This window comes from Triturus cristatus, chromosome 5_1, assembly GCF_964204655.1.
Source record: "Triturus cristatus chromosome 5_1, aTriCri1.1, whole genome shotgun sequence".
NCBI classification, from domain to species: Eukaryota; Metazoa; Chordata; class Amphibia; order Caudata; family Salamandridae; genus Triturus; species Triturus cristatus.
Window position 1 is genome coordinate 137,787,567 of NC_140587.1, and position 20,093 is coordinate 137,807,659.

The following is a 20,093-nucleotide window of genomic DNA, read 5'->3' on the forward strand; positions in this document are numbered from 1 at the left end:
TTGTAGTTAGGCTTGGAAGTGGTGGGTAGCACTGGGAGGCTTTTGTGCTGTGTGGAAGGTTATTGAAAGATATTGAGAGGAGATTAGCGGGCTTCTGTGTTCCATAGTTCCTTTCTTGAGATGTGGTGGAGGTCAATGACAAGGGTTGCATGGTTGGACCGGTTCACTTGTCGAACCGATAGAAATTGTCCTTAAAGTTCATTGATACATAATTGAATATCAAAAAGCACACATTCCTTGTCAAACATGATCATGAATCGTATTGCGGAAGGCTTGAAGTTGTAGTTAAAATTATGTATCAATTAAACTTTAAAATTAAACTTTAAGGACAACATCCAAACAGCTGTTTAACACACTTTCCAATTACATTTTAACTTCAGTCAACTTTTGTAATATTGTATGAGAAATAAAAGTATTTTTGTAATTTTGAACAGATCGTATTGGTGATCATAGTTCTTTGTTCACTGTATATATACATGTTAAGTTAATATTCGCCTGCCCGCAAATCTATGTGTAACGTTTCTAGCTTAAGAATGTTTTCAAAACTATAGTTATTTTTCCCTGCTCTTGGCAAGTTATTTATTATGCAGGGGTCCCCCTTTTCTTGAAATATTTAGCAGCACGCTCAACATATAAGTATAACATATAGGTATAGTGAGACATGACTACATGTTCCATGAGATGAATTTTTGACTTATTGCAGCTAACTTCTGTACTCTTTCCATTTTTTTCCAGAGACAGATTACCATCTGAAAAAGAAGAGTCCCAAATCGGGGGAAAAAAGTGAAATCTGTCGAAGAACATTTCTGCTGAGTGATAATAAGCGGAATATACTTACCACGTTGATGATGACAGAAGAAAACATGGCAGACTCACGAAGAAAAACTGCAGCAAAAGAGATAAGAGCCGGGGATGGCTTTGCCAGTGAGGAGGATTTAAAGAATGCCCTAGAATCAATCAAGGTTCAGGTCAATATAGGAGAATTTAAAGGAAAAAATGTTTCTGTCTGGGACCTTTTGCACTCTAGTTACATCAATGAGGGGAAAAGGCAGGAGTTGTTGAAAGACTATAGATTGACTATCAAAGAAATAATCACCATTGTTACTAGAACCATTGATGACATGGAAAAGACAGAAATTAACTTAACAGAAGAACACATCAACAAATTTAGGTCACTCACTGTTGCAATTCGTGTAGGTGAATACAAAGATCAAAAAGTAAACTTGTGGGAAATGCTCAACTCGAAGTACATCTCAGAGGAAAAAAGAAAGGAGCTCCTGAAGAGGTTCCAAGCAGGAGAGATGAGTGAAACTGAACTCATCAAAACCATCACCACCATCATCACAGAAACAGAAGAGAGAAGCAGCAAGTTAAAGTTCAAAGGTCTCAGAAGACAGGTCACTGCCTCAGAGCTGCTGACATCAGAAATCATTGACCAGAAGACACTCAATGAACTGACCCAGGGCAGTAAAACTGTTGAAGAGGTGACTCAAATGGATCTAGTGAAGAGATACCTCGAAGGAACAAGCTGCATTGCTGGAGTGCTTGTGCCGTCCAAGACAAACCCATCTAAGAAGGAGAAAATGAGCATCTATCAGGCCATGTGGAAAGGATTTCTGAGGCCAGGAACTGCCCTGGTGCTGCTCGAGGCACAGGCTGCCACCGGATTCATTATAGACCCCTTGAAAAATAAAAAACTCTCAGTGGACGAAGCATTGGCAGCTGAAGTCATTGACCAAAGTCTTTACCCCAAACTTCTCTCTGCTGAAAGAGGAGTGACTGGTTACACAGATCCCTACACTGAACAAAAGATCTCTCTGTTCCAGGCTATGAACAAAGAACTGATTGTGAAAGACCATGGAATCCGTCTGTTGGAGGCCCAGATTGCCACAGGAGGCATCATCGATCCTGTGCACAGTCACCGCGTCCCTGTGGAAGTTGCATATAAGAGGGGCTATTTTGATGAAGAGATGAACCAGATCCTCTCTGACCCCAGCGATGACACCAAAGGTTTCTTTGACCCCAACACTCATGAAAACCTCACGTACATGCAGCTGCTCGAGAGGTGTGTCCGGGATTCCGAGACTGGACTGTACATGCTCGACATCTTGGAAAAAGGAGCTCCGAAATACGAAGGAGGTAACAAAGGTCTAACCTTTTTGAAGAACAAGTTAACTCATATCACTACAGGTCACTTCCAAGGGCAACAGGTGACCGTGTGGGAACTAATAAACTACTATTACACCTCCGAGGAGAAACGACAAGAGATCCTAAAAAGATATGAATCAGGAACATTAACCATTGATGAACTCATCACAAACATCCTCACGATTATTAAAGAAACAGAACACAAGAGTAACTCCCAAAATATGAATGGCACCACCACTGTAGATGGCATCACCTCCAACGAGAAAGGAAACACCCAAAAGACTATTAATTCCACCACTGTCCTTATCCATCAGAGTCAGCTTGATGGGGAAAAAAAAAACACAACTGTCAACAAGACTGGATCACAGTTCGATGAAAAAGATCAAATCAACCGAGCATTACAGTTCATCAACAATGACATCACTGCCGGCGACTTCCAAGGGCAGAGGAAAACTGTGTGGGATCTACTCCACTCAAAGTACACACCTGAAGACAAGCGAAACGATCACCTGAAGAGGCACAAAACAGCAGTGGAAGAAATCATTAACTCTCTCATTGCCACTATTGAAAAGAAAGAAGAGGTAAATGAAATAATAAAACAAAAACAGCAGGATGGTACAAGTGCACATCCGACAAACAAAGATGGTGTGCCTCAGGAAGAAGACATTGAGAAGGCCTTACGGTCCATCACTGTTGATGTAAAAGTGGGACGGTATCAAGGACAGAAAGTTACAGTCTGGGACCTTCTGCACTCAGAATACATTACAGCCGGACAAAGGGAAGATCTGTTAAAGAATTACAAACTGACTGTCAAAGAAATCATAGACATTATAACAAGAACTGTCACTGATGAGACTGACTCTTTCTTCATAGATCAAGAAGCGACAAAAACTTTGACGTCCCTCACGACCGACATCAATGTAGGTGAATATAAAGGGCAGAAAGTAAGTGTGTGGGAATTGCTCAACTCGAAGTACATCTCAGAGGAAAAAAGAAAGGAGCTCCTGAAGAGGTTCCAAGCAGGAGAGATGAGTGAATCTGAACTCATCAAAACCATCACCACCATCATCGTGGAAACAGAAGAACGAAGCAGCAAGTTGAAGTTCAAAGGACTCAGAAGACAGGTCACTGCCTCAGAGCTGCTGACATCAGAAATCATTGACCAGAAGACACTCAATGAACTGACCCAGGGCAGTAAAACTATTGAAGAGGTGACTCAAATGGATCTAGTGAAGAGATACCTCGAAGGAACAAGCTGCATTGCTGGAGTGTTTGTGCCGTCCAAGACAAACCCATCTAAGAAGGAGAAAATGAGCATCTATCAGGCCATGTGGAAAGGATTTCTTAGGCCAGGAACTGCCCTGGTGCTGCTCGAGGCACAGGCTGCCACCGGATTCATAATAGACCCCTTGAAAAACAAAAAACTCTCAGTGGACGAAGCTTTGGCAGCTGAAGTCATTGACCAAAGTCTTTACCCCAAACTTCTCTCTGCTGAAAGAGGAGTGACTGGTTACAGAGACCCCTACACTGAACAAAAGATCTCTCTGTTCCAGGCTATGAACAAAGAACTGATTGTGAAAGACCATGGAATCCGTCTGTTGGAGGCCCAGATTGCCACAGGAGGCATCATCGATCCTGTGCACAGTCACCGCGTCCCTGTTGAGGTTGCGTATAAGAGGGGATACTTTGATGAAGAGATGAACCAGATCCTCTCTGACCCCAGCGATGACACCAAAGGTTTCTTTGACCCCAACACTCATGAAAACCTCACCTACATGCAGCTGCTCGAGAGGTGTGTCCGGGATTCCGAGACTGGACTGTACATGCTCGACATCTTGGAAAAAGGAGCTCCGAAATACGAAGGAGGTAACAAAGGTCTAACATTTTTGAAGAACAAGTTAACTCATATCACTACAGGTCACTTCCAAGGGCAACAGGTGTCTGTGTGGGAACTTATCAACTACTATTACACCTCCGAGGAGAAACGACAAGAGATCCTAAAAAGATATGAATCAGGAACATTAACCATTGATGAACTCATCACAAACATACTTATGATTATTAAAGAAACAGAACAAAAGAGTAACTCCCAAAATATGAATGGCACCACTGTAGATGGGATAGTCTCCAATGAGAAAGAGGCTGGAACCACTGAAAAAACTATTAATTCCACCACTGTAATCAACCAACAGACTCAGCATGATGGGAAAAAGGAAGACACAACTGTCAACAAGACTGGACCACAGTCCGATGAGAAAGATCAAATCAACCGAGCATTACAGTTCATCAACATTGACATCACTGCCGGCGACTTCCAAGGGCAGAGGAAAACTGTGTGGGATCTACTCCATTCAAAGTACACACCTGAAGACAAGCGAAACGATCACCTGAAGAGGCACAAAACAGCAGTGGAAGAAATAATTACCTCTCTCATTGCCACTATTGAAAAGAAAGACGAGGTAAATGAAATAATAAAACAAAAACAGCAGGATGGTACAAGTGCACATCTGACAAAGAAAGATGGTGTGCCTCAGGAAGAAGACATTGAGAAGGCCTTACGGTCCATCACTGTTGATGTAAAAGTGGGACGGTATCAAGGACAGAAAGTTACAGTCTGGGACCTTCTGCACTCAGAATACATTACAGCCGGACAAAGGGAAGATCTGTTAAAGAATTACAAACTGACTGTCAAAGAAATCATAGACATTATAACAAGAACTGTCACTGATGAGACTGACTCTTTCTTCATAGATCAAGAAGCGACAAAAACTTTGACGTCCCTCACGACCGACATCAATGTAGGTGAATATAAAGGGCAGAAAGTAAGTGTGTGGGAATTGCTCAACTCGAAGTACATCTCAGAGGAAAAAAGAAAGGAGCTCCTGAAGAGGTTCCAAGCAGGAGAGATGAGTGAATCTGAACTCATCAAAACCATCACCACCATCATCGTAGAAACCGAAGAACGAAGCAGCAAGTTAAAGTTCAAAGGACTGAGAAGACAGATCACTGCCTCAGAGCTGCTGACATCAGAAATCATTGACCAGAAGACACTCAATGAACTGACCCAGGGCAGTAAAACTGTTGAAGAGGTGACTCAAATGGATCTAGTGAAGAGATACCTCGAAGGAACAAGCTGCATTGCTGGAGTGTTTGTGCCGTCCAAGACAAACCCATCTAAGAAGGAGAAAATGAGCATCTATCAGGCCATGTGGAAAGGATTTCTGAGGCCAGGAACTGCCCTGGTGCTGCTCGAGGCACAGGCTGCCACCGGATTCATAATAGACCCCTTGAAAAACAAAAAACTCTCAGTGGACGAAGCTTTGGCAGCTGAAGTCATTGACCAAAGTCTTTACCCCAAACTTCTCTCTGCTGAAAGAGGAGTGACTGGTTACAGAGACCCCTACACTGAACAAAAGATCTCTCTGTTCCAGGCTATGAACAAAGAACTGATTGTGAAAGACCATGGAATCCGTCTGTTGGAGGCCCAGATTGCCACAGGAGGCATCATCGATCCTGTGCACAGTCACCGCGTCCCTGTTGAGGTTGCGTATAAGAGGGGATACTTTGATGAAGAGATGAACCAGATCCTCTCTGACCCCAGCGATGACACCAAAGGTTTCTTTGACCCCAACACTCATGAAAACCTCACCTACATGCAGCTGCTCGAGAGGTGTGTCCGGGATTCCGAGACTGGACTGTACATGCTCGACATCTTGGAAAAAGGAGCTCCGAAATATGAAGGAGGCATCAAAAGTCTAACCTTTTTGAAGAGCAAGTTAACTCATATCACTACAGGTCACTTCCAAGGGCAACAGGTGACTGTGTGGGAACTAATAAACTACTATTACACCTCCGAGGAGAAACGACAAGAGATCCTAAAAAGATATGAATCAGGAACATTAACCATTGATGAACTCATCACAAACATCCTCACCATTATTAAAGAAACAGAACACAAGAGTAACTCCCAAAGTATGAATGGCACCACTGTAGATGGGATAGTCTCCAATGAGAAAGCGGCTGGAACCACTGAAAAAACTATTAATTCCACCACTGTAATCAACCAACAGACTCAGCATGATGGGAAAAAGGAAGACACAACTGTCAACAAGACTGGACCACAGTCCGATGAGAAAGATCAAATCAACCGAGCATTACAGTTCATCAACATTGACATCACTGCCGGCGACTTCCAAGGGCAGAGGAAAACTGTGTGGGATCTACTCCACTCAAAGTACACACCTGAAGACAAGCGAAACGATCACCTGAAGAGGCACAAAACAGCACTGGAAGAAATCATTAACTCTCTCATTGCCACTATTGAAAAGAAAGAAGAGGTAAATGAAATAATAAAACAAAAACAGCAGGATGGTACAAGTGCACATCCGACAAACAAAGATGGTGTGCCTCAGGAAGAAGACATTGAGAAGGCCTTACGGTCCATCACTGTTGATGTAAAAGTGGGACGGTATCAAGGACAGAAAGTTACAGTCTGGGACCTTCTGCACTCAGAATACATTACAGCCGGACAAAGGGAAGATCTGTTAAGGAATTACAAACTGACTGTCAAAGAAATCATAGACATTATAACAAGAACTGTCACTGATGAGACTGACTCTTTCTTCATAGATCAAGAAGCGACAAAAACTTTGACGTCTCTCACGACCGACATCAATGTAGGTGAATATAAAGGGCAGAAAGTAAGTGTGTGGGAATTGCTCAACTCGAAGTACATCTCAGAGGATAAAAGAAAGGAGCTCCTGAAGAGGTTCCAAGCAGGAGAGATGAGTGAATCTGAACTCATCAAAACCATCACCACCATCATCGTAGAAACAGAAGAACGAAGCAGCAAGTTAAAGTTCAAAGGACTGAGAAGACAGATCACTGCCTCAGAGCTGCTGACATCAGAAATCATTGACCAGAAGACACTCAATGAACTGACCCAGGGCAGTAAAACTGTTGAAGAGGTGACTCAAATGGATTTAGTGAAGAGATACCTCGAAGGAACAAGCTGCATTGCTGGAGTGCTTGTGCCGTCCAAGACAAACCCATCTAAGAAGGAGAAAATGAGCATCTATCAGGCCATGTGGAAAGGATTTCTGAGGCCAGGAACTGCCCTGGTGCTGCTCGAGGCACAGGCTGCCACCGGATTCATTATAGACCCCTTGAAAAACAAAAAACTCTCAGTGGACGAAGCATTGGCAGCTGAGGTCATTGACCAAAGTCTTTACCCCAAACTTCTCTCTGCTGAAAGAGGAGTGACTGGTTACAGAGACCCCTACACTGAACAAAAGATCTCTCTTTTCCAGGCTATGAACAAAGAACTGATTGTGAAAGACCATGGTATCCGTCTGTTGGAGGCCCAGATTGCCACAGGAGGCATCATCGATCCTGTGCACAGTCACCGCGTCCCTGTGGAGGTTGCATATAAGAGGGGCTATTTTGATGAAGAGATGAACCAGATCCTCTCTGACCCCAGCGATGACACCAAAGGTTTCTTTGACCCCAACACTCATGAAAACCTCACGTACATGCAGCTGCTCGAGAGGTGTGTCCGGGATTCCGAGACTGGACTGTACATGCTCGACATCTTGGAAAAAGGAGCTCCGAAATACGAAGGAGGTAACAAAGGTCTAACCTTTTTGAAGAACAAGTTAACTCATATCACTACAGGTCACTTCCAAGGGCAACAGGTGACCGTGTGGGAACTAATAAACTACTATTACACCTCCGAGGAGAAACGACAAGAGATCCTAAAAAGATATGAATCAGGAACATTAACCATTGATGAACTCATCACAAACATCCTCACGATTATTAAAGAAACAGAACACAAGAGTAACTCCCAAAATATGAATGGCACCACCACTGTAGATGGCATCACCTCCAACGAGAAAGGAAACACCCAAAAGACTATTAATTCCACCACTGTCCTTATCCATCAGAGTCAGCTTGATGGGGAAAAAAAAAACACAACTGTCAACAAGACTGGATCACAGTTCGATGAAAAAGATCAAATCAACCGAGCATTACAGTTCATCAACAATGACATCACTGCCGGCGACTTCCAAGGGCAGAGGAAAACTGTGTGGGATCTACTCCACTCAAAGTACACACCTGAAGACAAGCGAAACGATCACCTGAAGAGGCACAAAACAGCAGTGGAAGAAATCATTAACTCTCTCATTGCCACTATTGAAAAGAAAGAAGAGGTAAATGAAATAATAAAACAAAAACAGCAGGATGGTACAAGTGCACATCCGACAAACAAAGATGGTGTGCCTCAGGAAGAAGACATTGAGAAGGCCTTACGGTCCATCACTGTTGATGTAAAAGTGGGACGGTATCAAGGACAGAAAGTTACAGTCTGGGACCTTCTGCACTCAGAATACATTACAGCCGGACAAAGGGAAGATCTGTTAAAGAATTACAAACTGACTGTCAAAGAAATCATAGACATTATAACAAGAACTGTCACTGATGAGACTGACTCTTTCTTCATAGATCAAGAAGCGACAAAAACTTTGACGTCCCTCACGACCGACATCAATGTAGGTGAATATAAAGGGCAGAAAGTAAGTGTGTGGGAATTGCTCAACTCGAAGTACATCTCAGAGGAAAAAAGAAAGGAGCTCCTGAAGAGGTTCCAAGCAGGAGAGATGAGTGAATCTGAACTCATCAAAACCATCACCACCATCATCGTGGAAACAGAAGAACGAAGCAGCAAGTTGAAGTTCAAAGGACTCAGAAGACAGGTCACTGCCTCAGAGCTGCTGACATCAGAAATCATTGACCAGAAGACACTCAATGAACTGACCCAGGGCAGTAAAACTATTGAAGAGGTGACTCAAATGGATCTAGTGAAGAGATACCTCGAAGGAACAAGCTGCATTGCTGGAGTGTTTGTGCCGTCCAAGACAAACCCATCTAAGAAGGAGAAAATGAGCATCTATCAGGCCATGTGGAAAGGATTTCTTAGGCCAGGAACTGCCCTGGTGCTGCTCGAGGCACAGGCTGCCACCGGATTCATAATAGACCCCTTGAAAAACAAAAAACTCTCAGTGGACGAAGCTTTGGCAGCTGAAGTCATTGACCAAAGTCTTTACCCCAAACTTCTCTCTGCTGAAAGAGGAGTGACTGGTTACAGAGACCCCTACACTGAACAAAAGATCTCTCTGTTCCAGGCTATGAACAAAGAACTGATTGTGAAAGACCATGGAATCCGTCTGTTGGAGGCCCAGATTGCCACAGGAGGCATCATCGATCCTGTGCACAGTCACCGCGTCCCTGTTGAGGTTGCGTATAAGAGGGGATACTTTGATGAAGAGATGAACCAGATCCTCTCTGACCCCAGCGATGACACCAAAGGTTTCTTTGACCCCAACACTCATGAAAACCTCACCTACATGCAGCTGCTCGAGAGGTGTGTCCGGGATTCCGAGACTGGACTGTACATGCTCGACATCTTGGAAAAAGGAGCTCCGAAATACGAAGGAGGTAACAAAGGTCTAACATTTTTGAAGAACAAGTTAACTCATATCACTACAGGTCACTTCCAAGGGCAACAGGTGTCTGTGTGGGAACTTATCAACTACTATTACACCTCCGAGGAGAAACGACAAGAGATCCTAAAAAGATATGAATCAGGAACATTAACCATTGATGAACTCATCACAAACATACTTATGATTATTAAAGAAACAGAACAAAAGAGTAACTCCCAAAATATGAATGGCACCACTGTAGATGGGATAGTCTCCAATGAGAAAGAGGCTGGAACCACTGAAAAAACTATTAATTCCACCACTGTAATCAACCAACAGACTCAGCATGATGGGAAAAAGGAAGACACAACTGTCAACAAGACTGGACCACAGTCCGATGAGAAAGATCAAATCAACCGAGCATTACAGTTCATCAACATTGACATCACTGCCGGCGACTTCCAAGGGCAGAGGAAAACTGTGTGGGATCTACTCCATTCAAAGTACACACCTGAAGACAAGCGAAACGATCACCTGAAGAGGCACAAAACAGCAGTGGAAGAAATAATTACCTCTCTCATTGCCACTATTGAAAAGAAAGACGAGGTAAATGAAATAATAAAACAAAAACAGCAGGATGGTACAAGTGCACATCTGACAAAGAAAGATGGTGTGCCTCAGGAAGAAGACATTGAGAAGGCCTTACGGTCCATCACTGTTGATGTAAAAGTGGGACGGTATCAAGGACAGAAAGTTACAGTCTGGGACCTTCTGCACTCAGAATACATTACAGCCGGACAAAGGGAAGATCTGTTAAAGAATTACAAACTGACTGTCAAAGAAATCATAGACATTATAACAAGAACTGTCACTGATGAGACTGACTCTTTCTTCATAGATCAAGAAGCGACAAAAACTTTGACGTCCCTCACGACCGACATCAATGTAGGTGAATATAAAGGGCAGAAAGTAAGTGTGTGGGAATTGCTCAACTCGAAGTACATCTCAGAGGAAAAAAGAAAGGAGCTCCTGAAGAGGTTCCAAGCAGGAGAGATGAGTGAATCTGAACTCATCAAAACCATCACCACCATCATCGTAGAAACCGAAGAACGAAGCAGCAAGTTAAAGTTCAAAGGACTGAGAAGACAGATCACTGCCTCAGAGCTGCTGACATCAGAAATCATTGACCAGAAGACACTCAATGAACTGACCCAGGGCAGTAAAACTGTTGAAGAGGTGACTCAAATGGATCTAGTGAAGAGATACCTCGAAGGAACAAGCTGCATTGCTGGAGTGTTTGTGCCGTCCAAGACAAACCCATCTAAGAAGGAGAAAATGAGCATCTATCAGGCCATGTGGAAAGGATTTCTGAGGCCAGGAACTGCCCTGGTGCTGCTCGAGGCACAGGCTGCCACCGGATTCATAATAGACCCCTTGAAAAACAAAAAACTCTCAGTGGACGAAGCTTTGGCAGCTGAAGTCATTGACCAAAGTCTTTACCCCAAACTTCTCTCTGCTGAAAGAGGAGTGACTGGTTACAGAGACCCCTACACTGAACAAAAGATCTCTCTGTTCCAGGCTATGAACAAAGAACTGATTGTGAAAGACCATGGAATCCGTCTGTTGGAGGCCCAGATTGCCACAGGAGGCATCATCGATCCTGTGCACAGTCACCGCGTCCCTGTTGAGGTTGCGTATAAGAGGGGATACTTTGATGAAGAGATGAACCAGATCCTCTCTGACCCCAGCGATGACACCAAAGGTTTCTTTGACCCCAACACTCATGAAAACCTCACCTACATGCAGCTGCTCGAGAGGTGTGTCCGGGATTCCGAGACTGGACTGTACATGCTCGACATCTTGGAAAAAGGAGCTCCGAAATATGAAGGAGGCATCAAAAGTCTAACCTTTTTGAAGAGCAAGTTAACTCATATCACTACAGGTCACTTCCAAGGGCAACAGGTGACTGTGTGGGAACTAATAAACTACTATTACACCTCCGAGGAGAAACGACAAGAGATCCTAAAAAGATATGAATCAGGAACATTAACCATTGATGAACTCATCACAAACATCCTCACCATTATTAAAGAAACAGAACACAAGAGTAACTCCCAAAGTATGAATGGCACCACTGTAGATGGGATAGTCTCCAATGAGAAAGCGGCTGGAACCACTGAAAAAACTATTAATTCCACCACTGTAATCAACCAACAGACTCAGCATGATGGGAAAAAGGAAGACACAACTGTCAACAAGACTGGACCACAGTCCGATGAGAAAGATCAAATCAACCGAGCATTACAGTTCATCAACATTGACATCACTGCCGGCGACTTCCAAGGGCAGAGGAAAACTGTGTGGGATCTACTCCACTCAAAGTACACACCTGAAGACAAGCGAAACGATCACCTGAAGAGGCACAAAACAGCACTGGAAGAAATCATTAACTCTCTCATTGCCACTATTGAAAAGAAAGAAGAGGTAAATGAAATAATAAAACAAAAACAGCAGGATGGTACAAGTGCACATCCGACAAACAAAGATGGTGTGCCTCAGGAAGAAGACATTGAGAAGGCCTTACGGTCCATCACTGTTGATGTAAAAGTGGGACGGTATCAAGGACAGAAAGTTACAGTCTGGGACCTTCTGCACTCAGAATACATTACAGCCGGACAAAGGGAAGATCTGTTAAGGAATTACAAACTGACTGTCAAAGAAATCATAGACATTATAACAAGAACTGTCACTGATGAGACTGACTCTTTCTTCATAGATCAAGAAGCGACAAAAACTTTGACGTCTCTCACGACCGACATCAATGTAGGTGAATATAAAGGGCAGAAAGTAAGTGTGTGGGAATTGCTCAACTCGAAGTACATCTCAGAGGATAAAAGAAAGGAGCTCCTGAAGAGGTTCCAAGCAGGAGAGATGAGTGAATCTGAACTCATCAAAACCATCACCACCATCATCGTAGAAACAGAAGAACGAAGCAGCAAGTTAAAGTTCAAAGGACTGAGAAGACAGATCACTGCCTCAGAGCTGCTGACATCAGAAATCATTGACCAGAAGACACTCAATGAACTGACCCAGGGCAGTAAAACTGTTGAAGAGGTGACTCAAATGGATTTAGTGAAGAGATACCTCGAAGGAACAAGCTGCATTGCTGGAGTGCTTGTGCCGTCCAAGACAAACCCATCTAAGAAGGAGAAAATGAGCATCTATCAGGCCATGTGGAAAGGATTTCTGAGGCCAGGAACTGCCCTGGTGCTGCTCGAGGCACAGGCTGCCACCGGATTCATTATAGACCCCTTGAAAAACAAAAAACTCTCAGTGGACGAAGCATTGGCAGCTGAGGTCATTGACCAAAGTCTTTACCCCAAACTTCTCTCTGCTGAAAGAGGAGTGACTGGTTACAGAGACCCCTACACTGAACAAAAGATCTCTCTTTTCCAGGCTATGAACAAAGAACTGATTGTGAAAGACCATGGTATCCGTCTGTTGGAGGCCCAGATTGCCACAGGAGGCATCATCGATCCTGTGCACAGTCACCGCGTCCCTGTGGAGGTTGCATATAAGAGGGGCTATTTTGATGAAGAGATGAACCAGATCCTCTCTGACCCCAGCGATGACACCAAAGGTTTCTTTGACCCCAACACTCATGAAAACCTCACGTACATGCAGCTGCTCGAGAGGTGTGTCCGGGATTCCGAGACTGGACTGTACATGCTCGACATCTTGGAAAAAGGAGCTCCGAAATACGAAGGAGGTAACAAAGGTCTAACCTTTTTGAAGAACAAGTTAACTCATATCACTACAGGTCACTTCCAAGGGCAACAGGTGACTGTGTGGGAACTAATAAACTACTATTACACCTCCGAGGAGAAACGACAAGAGATCCTAAAAAGATATGAATCAGGAACATTAACCATTGATGAACTCATCACAAACATTCTCACAATTATTAAAGAAACAGAACACAAGAGTAACTCCCAAAATATGAATGGTACCACCGTAGATGGCATATCCTCCAATGAGAATGAGGCTGGAACCACTGAAAAAACTATTAATTCCAGCACTGTAATCAACCAACAGACTCAGAATGATGGGAAAAAGGAAGACACAACTGTCAACAAGACTGGACCACAGTCCGATGAGAAAGATCAAATCAACCGAGCATTACAGTTCATCAACATTGACATCACTGCCGGCGACTTCCAAGGGCAGAGGAAAACTGTGTGGGATCTACTACACTCCACATACATGCAAACAGATGAAAGGCACAACCTTCTTGAAAAGCACAGAGCAACTGTGGAGAAAATACAAAGCTTTCTCTCTTCTACACTTGGGGAAGCTGAGAAGGGAAAAGGCACAAGTGAAGCAACCCGTTTTGCCCTTGAGTACAAAATTATTGACATCTCTGTAGGTGAATTTAGAGGTCAGAAAATTTCTCTGTGGGAACTTCTTAACTCCAAGTACATCTCAGAAGAAAAAAGGAAAGAACTGCTTGAGAAATACCAATCAGGAACTATTACTTTGGAGCAACTAGTTACAATTATTATCACCATCATTGAGGAGTCTTATCCGTCAGAGGAAGCTCTCAAAAATGCTTTGCAGGATATCAAAATCGATGTCACAGAAGGGCAATTCCAAGGTCAAAGGTGTTCTATCTGGGATCTCCTACATACTGAGTCCATCACTATGGACAAACGACATGAACTTCTGAAAAAGTGCAGACTGACTGTAAGAGAAATTGCAACGGTTGTTTCCAGTATCGTTAATGAACGAGGAGCAGGGAAAGAGGGTTTGGATCTGAATGATGCACTTATGATCTCCCAGTTGGGTGACGCTGATTCTTGGCAAGTGGATGAGCAAACACAAAACCGTTTGCAGGAGACCCTGGTTGAGATACCCATAGGACAGTTCACAGGACAGAAAATGTCTCTATGGGATATTTTGGAGTCTACCTATGTATCAAAGTTAAAAAAGAGTGAAATTCTACAAAAGTACAAATCAGGGGACTTGACTATACAGGAAATGTCCAAAACTCTGATCACCATAATTGAGAAAACAGAAGCAAGACGCAGTATGCTGATGTTCAAAGGCCTCAGGAGACAAGTCACTGCCGCAGAGCTGTTCACATCTGAAATCATTGACAAGAAGACACTCGATGAACTCACCCAAGGCAGTAAGACTTTGGAGCAAGTTAATCAAATAGATTCTGTTAAGAGATATCTGGAAGGCACCAGTTGCATTGCTGGAGTTTTGCTGCCACTTAAAAAAGGCCAATCCAAGAGAGAAAAGATGAGCATACATCAAGCTATGCAGAAAAACATCCTAAGACCCGGAACTGCTCTGGTGCTTCTTGAGGCACAGGCTGCCACTGGCTTCATCATTGACCCTTTGCAAAACAAGAAGCTCTCCGTAGAGGAAGCTGTTTCTGCTGGAGTGGTGGGACAAGATCTCCGCACCAAACTTCTCTCTGCTGAACGAGCAGTGACTGGCTACAGAGATCCCTATACCGAGACAGAAATCTCTCTTTTCCAGGCAATGAAGAAAGAACTGATTGTGAAAGATCATGGTATCCGTCTTCTGGAGGCTCAGATTGCCACAGGAGGCATTATTGATCCAGTGCATAGTCACCGTGTCCCTGTAGAAGTAGCCTACAAGAGAGGTTATTTTGATGAAGAGATGAATCACATCCTCTCTGACCCCAGCGATGACACTAAAGGGTTCTTTGACCCAAACACTCATGAAAACCTAACTTACATGCAACTACTTGAGAGATGTGTCCAGGACCCAGAGACAAGACTCTACATGCTTGATGTTGCTGAGAAAGGCACATCATGGTTCCAGATAGACAAGCAGCTCAAAGTCTTAATGCAATCAACTTTAGTCGATGCCCCTCTTGGGATGTTTAGCAGGGAGAACATTTCCATCTGGGACATATTTTTCTCTCGATACATTACAGAGGAACAAAGGCAGGAACTCTTGCATAAGTTTAAGTCAGGGAAGTTAACATTCGAGCAGCTCAAAACTCTTCTGGTTACCACAATTGAGCAAAATAAAGGCAAGGGCAGCAGTGAACAAAAGTACACTGAAGACAAAGAACAAAGGACGGAAATTCAATTTTCGTCAAAATCTGACAATGCTGATACTGCTATCGACAAAGGAAAACATGATGGGCATTCAGAGATTGATCGAGATGGACGTAGGAAGTCAGATGAAGAAATTAAAAAGACGTTAAAATATTTCCATGTCAATATCCCTCAACTTCAAAGTCATCATTTTTCCTTGTTAACTGTTCTCAGTTCCAAACACATCCCCCAGGAAACAAAACAGAGTCTCTTCAAAAAATACACATCAGCGATAGAAGATGTCATTACTATACTCACCAGCACTGTTAAAGATACAGTGAGTGAGAGTAGCTCTTTAGACCTGAAGGACATCACAAAGGAGGTCTCAGGAGAAAGTGACTCACAAACCAGAGAGCTGCTGCAGGGTGTAAATATCAAAATCATTGTTGGTGAGTTTAAAGGGCAAGGGCTTTCTGTATGGGAGCTCCTGAACTCCAAATACGTTTCTGAAGAGAAAAGAAATGAGCTTCTCAGAAAATATAAATCAGGAGAGTTGACATTAGAGGAACTTATCCAAATTGTCACCACCACAATCGAGGAGTTTGAAGAGCGAAGCAGCAAGTTGAAGTTTAAGGGTCTCAGGAGACAAGTCACGGCTTCCGAGCTGCTCAGCTCAGAGATCATCGATACAAAGACTATGACCGATCTCACACAGGGCAAAAAGACCCTGGAAGAAGTCACACAAATGGACTCTGTGAAACGATACTTGGAAGGAACTAACTGCATCGCTGGTGTGTTTGTGGCCTCTAAGAAAGACCCTACAAAGATGGAGAAGATGAGCATTTACGAGGCCATGGGCAAGCGTATTCTGAGACCTGGAACTGCCCTGGTCCTCCTTGAGGCTCAAGCCGCCACTGGATTCATGATCAACCCTCTCACCAACGAGAAACTTTCTGTAGATGAAGCTGTATCAGCTGGAGTGATTGGCCGAGAACTGCATGCTAAGCTCCTGTCTGCTGAAAAAGCTGTGACTGGTTACACGGATCCCTACACCGGACAGAAAATCTCACTCTTCCAGGCCATGAATAAAGACCTGATTGTGAAAGACCACGGCATCCGTCTGTTGGAGGCCCAGATTGCCACAGGAGGCATCATCGACCCTGTGCATAGTCACCGCGTCCCTGTGGAAGTTGCGTATAAGAGGGGCTACTTTGACGAAGAGATGAACCAGATACTTTCTGACCCCAGTGATGACACAAAAGGATTCTTTGACCCCAACACCCACGAGAACCTCACATACATGCAGCTTCTTGAAAGGGGCATCCAGGACCCAGAAACAGGACTATGCTTGCTTTCTGTGAATAAAAAGTAGGGTCTAAAATGCCCATTGACACTGTTTACTCTTTTATAGCTTCTTTAACAGCAAGGCTGCCCAATTTTCAGACACTGGAATTCTAATCCTGATCCCCTGTAAAAGAACATTATGAGGAGATGCTCCATAGTGGTCTTTTGTGATATAAAATACCGAATTCAGAGAGTGTACTAGGAGGGAAAAAACTCTGAACCCCATTTTTACACAGATGGTATTAAGTTCCCTTTTTGTACATGCTCTTGCTACCTTTGTCTAGAAAGAGCGGTATACCATTCAAAGTGGTTTCACATAGTTAGTGGCTTGTGCCACCAACAAATAAATGAATGTTTTTTTTACTGTTTGCAGTGCTTGTAATTTATTTCCATCTCACTGCTAAATATTTCTGTCCATTTGTGTTTGTTCTCACTATATTGCATAAGTAATGGAAAACATAGTACCCATCCAAAAATGTCAGCCCTAAATTCCAGGATGAGATTATATAATGTATTGATTCAAAAGAAAAATGTCATATGACTGATCAAAATAGAGCAAGAATTCTAAACGCAATATCTGAAAAAATCATTAAAGTATGGCACTGTGTTTAATAATGATTTAAAGCACAATGCATGCACAGAAATATTTAGTTATTTCTAGTTTCACATAGTGGGGTCTAGACTCATGTGGGTAACAGAGTGCTTTACACAGGTTACAAGACAGAGTACAGGTTACACCGCATATGATATTGGATTGCCCAGAACTCTGGTACAAGATATGCCATTAGAATACAGTTAAAGAGTGATTAAAAGGCATGTTTGTGGGGAAATACGCCAGCAGGCGGAAAACATGGGCAAGATACTGTACGCCTGTCATGGTTGCCGTACTCCTTTTAAAATCAGGTACTGTAAACCTTGTGCATGTCACAATTTTCAAGTGTTTGAACATTATCAATTTCAATAAAAATAATAAAAAAATATAAAACATGGGGAGAATAGAAAGCATATAGGGAGACAGGTTTAATATCTAATGCTTAGTCATAAATACTAATCTCAATTAGCGAGCCTCTTTACACAAAGGCATAGCTGTTTCAAACCTGTCATCCTTAGAGTGGTCTACCCCAAAACCTTTTGCCTTCACACCCACTATTTTTGCTGAACCTTTTCTTGCTGGCACTTTACCACCTGCTGACCAGTGCTAAAAGTGCATGTGCTCACACCTTAAAACATGGTAACATTGACTAATACCCAATTAGCATATTTAATTTACTTGTAAGTCCCTAGTAAAGTGGCTCTAACTGTGCCCAAGGCCTGTAAATTAAACACTACTAGTGAGCCTGCAGCACTGATTGTGCCACGCACTAAAGTAGCACTTTAAACATGTCTCAGGCCTGTCATTGCAGTCTGTGTGTGCAGTTTTAAACTGCCATTTCCACCTGGCAAAATAAACCTTTTGCCAGGCCAAACCCTTCCTTTTTAAGACATATGTCATCCCTTTCGTAGGCCCTGGACAGCCCAGAAGGCAGGGTGAAATGTATTTAAATTGTAGGGCATGAACTTTTAATGTTTACATGTCCTGGTAGTGAACAACTCTTAACCCCTTCAGTGCTCATGACGGAATAGTTCCGTCATGAGCACCAGTGCTCTTGTGCTCATGACAGAACCATTCCGTCATGAGAACAGAGGCACTAAATCCCTCTGCTGCAGAAAGCAGAGGGATTTCCTTTTTTTTTTATTGGCCTCGGTAGGTTGGGGCTTCCCCAACCTCCCGAGGCCAACTAGCATTTTCATTCCAATTCCAGAGGGGCAGAAAGCCCACTAGAAAACAGGGATTTTTTTTTTATTGACGTTGGGGTGAGGGCTTCCCAAAAAGGGCATGGCAATGCCCCCCACAGAGAAATGTCAGTCTATCTGCCCCCCCCCCCCTGGGGGAAGACGGGGGCAGTTGCCTCCAATGTGCAGAAAGCCCACTAGAAACCAGGGATTTTTTTTAATGAATTAGGGGTGGGGGTTGCCTAAAATGGGCAGGCCAATGTCCCCACACCCCCCAAAAAAACCAACAGACTTTCTGCTCTCCCCAGGGGCAGATGGTGGTAGTAGCCCCCAATCTGCCCACTAGAAAACAGGGATTTTTTTTATTGATGTTGATGTGGGGGCTGCCTAAAATGGGCAAGACAATGCCCCCACCCCCAGTGAAATGCCAATCTTTCTGCCCCCAATCTGCTTCCCGGGGGGGGGGGGCATGAAGCCCATTAGAAATAAGGGATTTTGTTTAATTGATGTAGGGGTGGGGGCAATAGCCCACCAGGCACCAGGGATTTTTTTTTAAAATATAATGTAGGGGTAGGGCCTCACCCAGAATGGGCATGATAATACCCCACCCCAAAAACACTTACCGCAGTCTTTCTGCCCCTCCCCGGAGGCATATTGGGGCAATAGCCCCTTGTCTGCCCTGGAGGGTGGAGGGGGGGCAGAAAGCCATCTAGGCCTCAGCATTTTTGTTTTGTTTTATTCTGAGTCGAGGTCAGCCCAGAATGCCCACACCGCCTCCCCAAAAAAATGCCACAGTATTTCTTTCCCCACCCCGAGGGGCAGATGGGGGCAGTGGCCCCTGTTTTGCCCCCGGAAGGGGTCAGAAAGCCCACTAGGCACCAGCGATTACGCTGGCTTTTTTTATGTGTGGGGGTGGGGGCTGCCGAGAATGGGCATACCAATGCCCCCACCCCCAAAAACATAGCCACAGTCTTTCTGGCCCCCTTGGGGGCATATCGGGGCAACACCCGCTTCCCCCCCCCGATTCACCCCCAGGGCGGCAGAAAGCCCACTAGGCACAGTCTTGTTTTTGGCAATGTGCCTACCTGTGGATTTTGGGCCCTAGCGCAGCCGGCACATAGGGAAACCTAGCAAACCTGTAAATTGTACTAAACTAGACACCAAGGGGAATCCAGGATGGGGTGACTTGTGTGCCTCTCACCAGGTTCTGTAACCCAGAATCCCTTGTAAACCTCAAACTTAGTTAAATAAAACAAATTTTCCACAC

The 20,093-nt window shown here is 43.8% G+C and overlaps 1 protein-coding gene across 2 annotated transcripts in view; it reads left to right on the forward strand.

Moving 5' to 3' along the window:
- Positions 1-17,417, forward strand: part of EPPK1 (epiplakin 1) — a 174,698-nt gene extending 157,281 nt beyond the window's left edge. For both annotated transcript variants that reach the window (XM_085604598.1, XM_085604597.1), the window contains one exon: positions 736-17,417. In XM_085604598.1, coding sequence (XP_085460724.1) covers positions 846-17,081 — 16,236 coding nt within the window. In that variant the 5' untranslated portion in view covers positions 736-845 and the 3' untranslated portion in view covers positions 17,082-17,417. The remainder of the gene's footprint in view (positions 1-735) is intronic.
- The last annotated feature ends 2,676 nt before the right edge of the window (positions 17,418-20,093 follow it).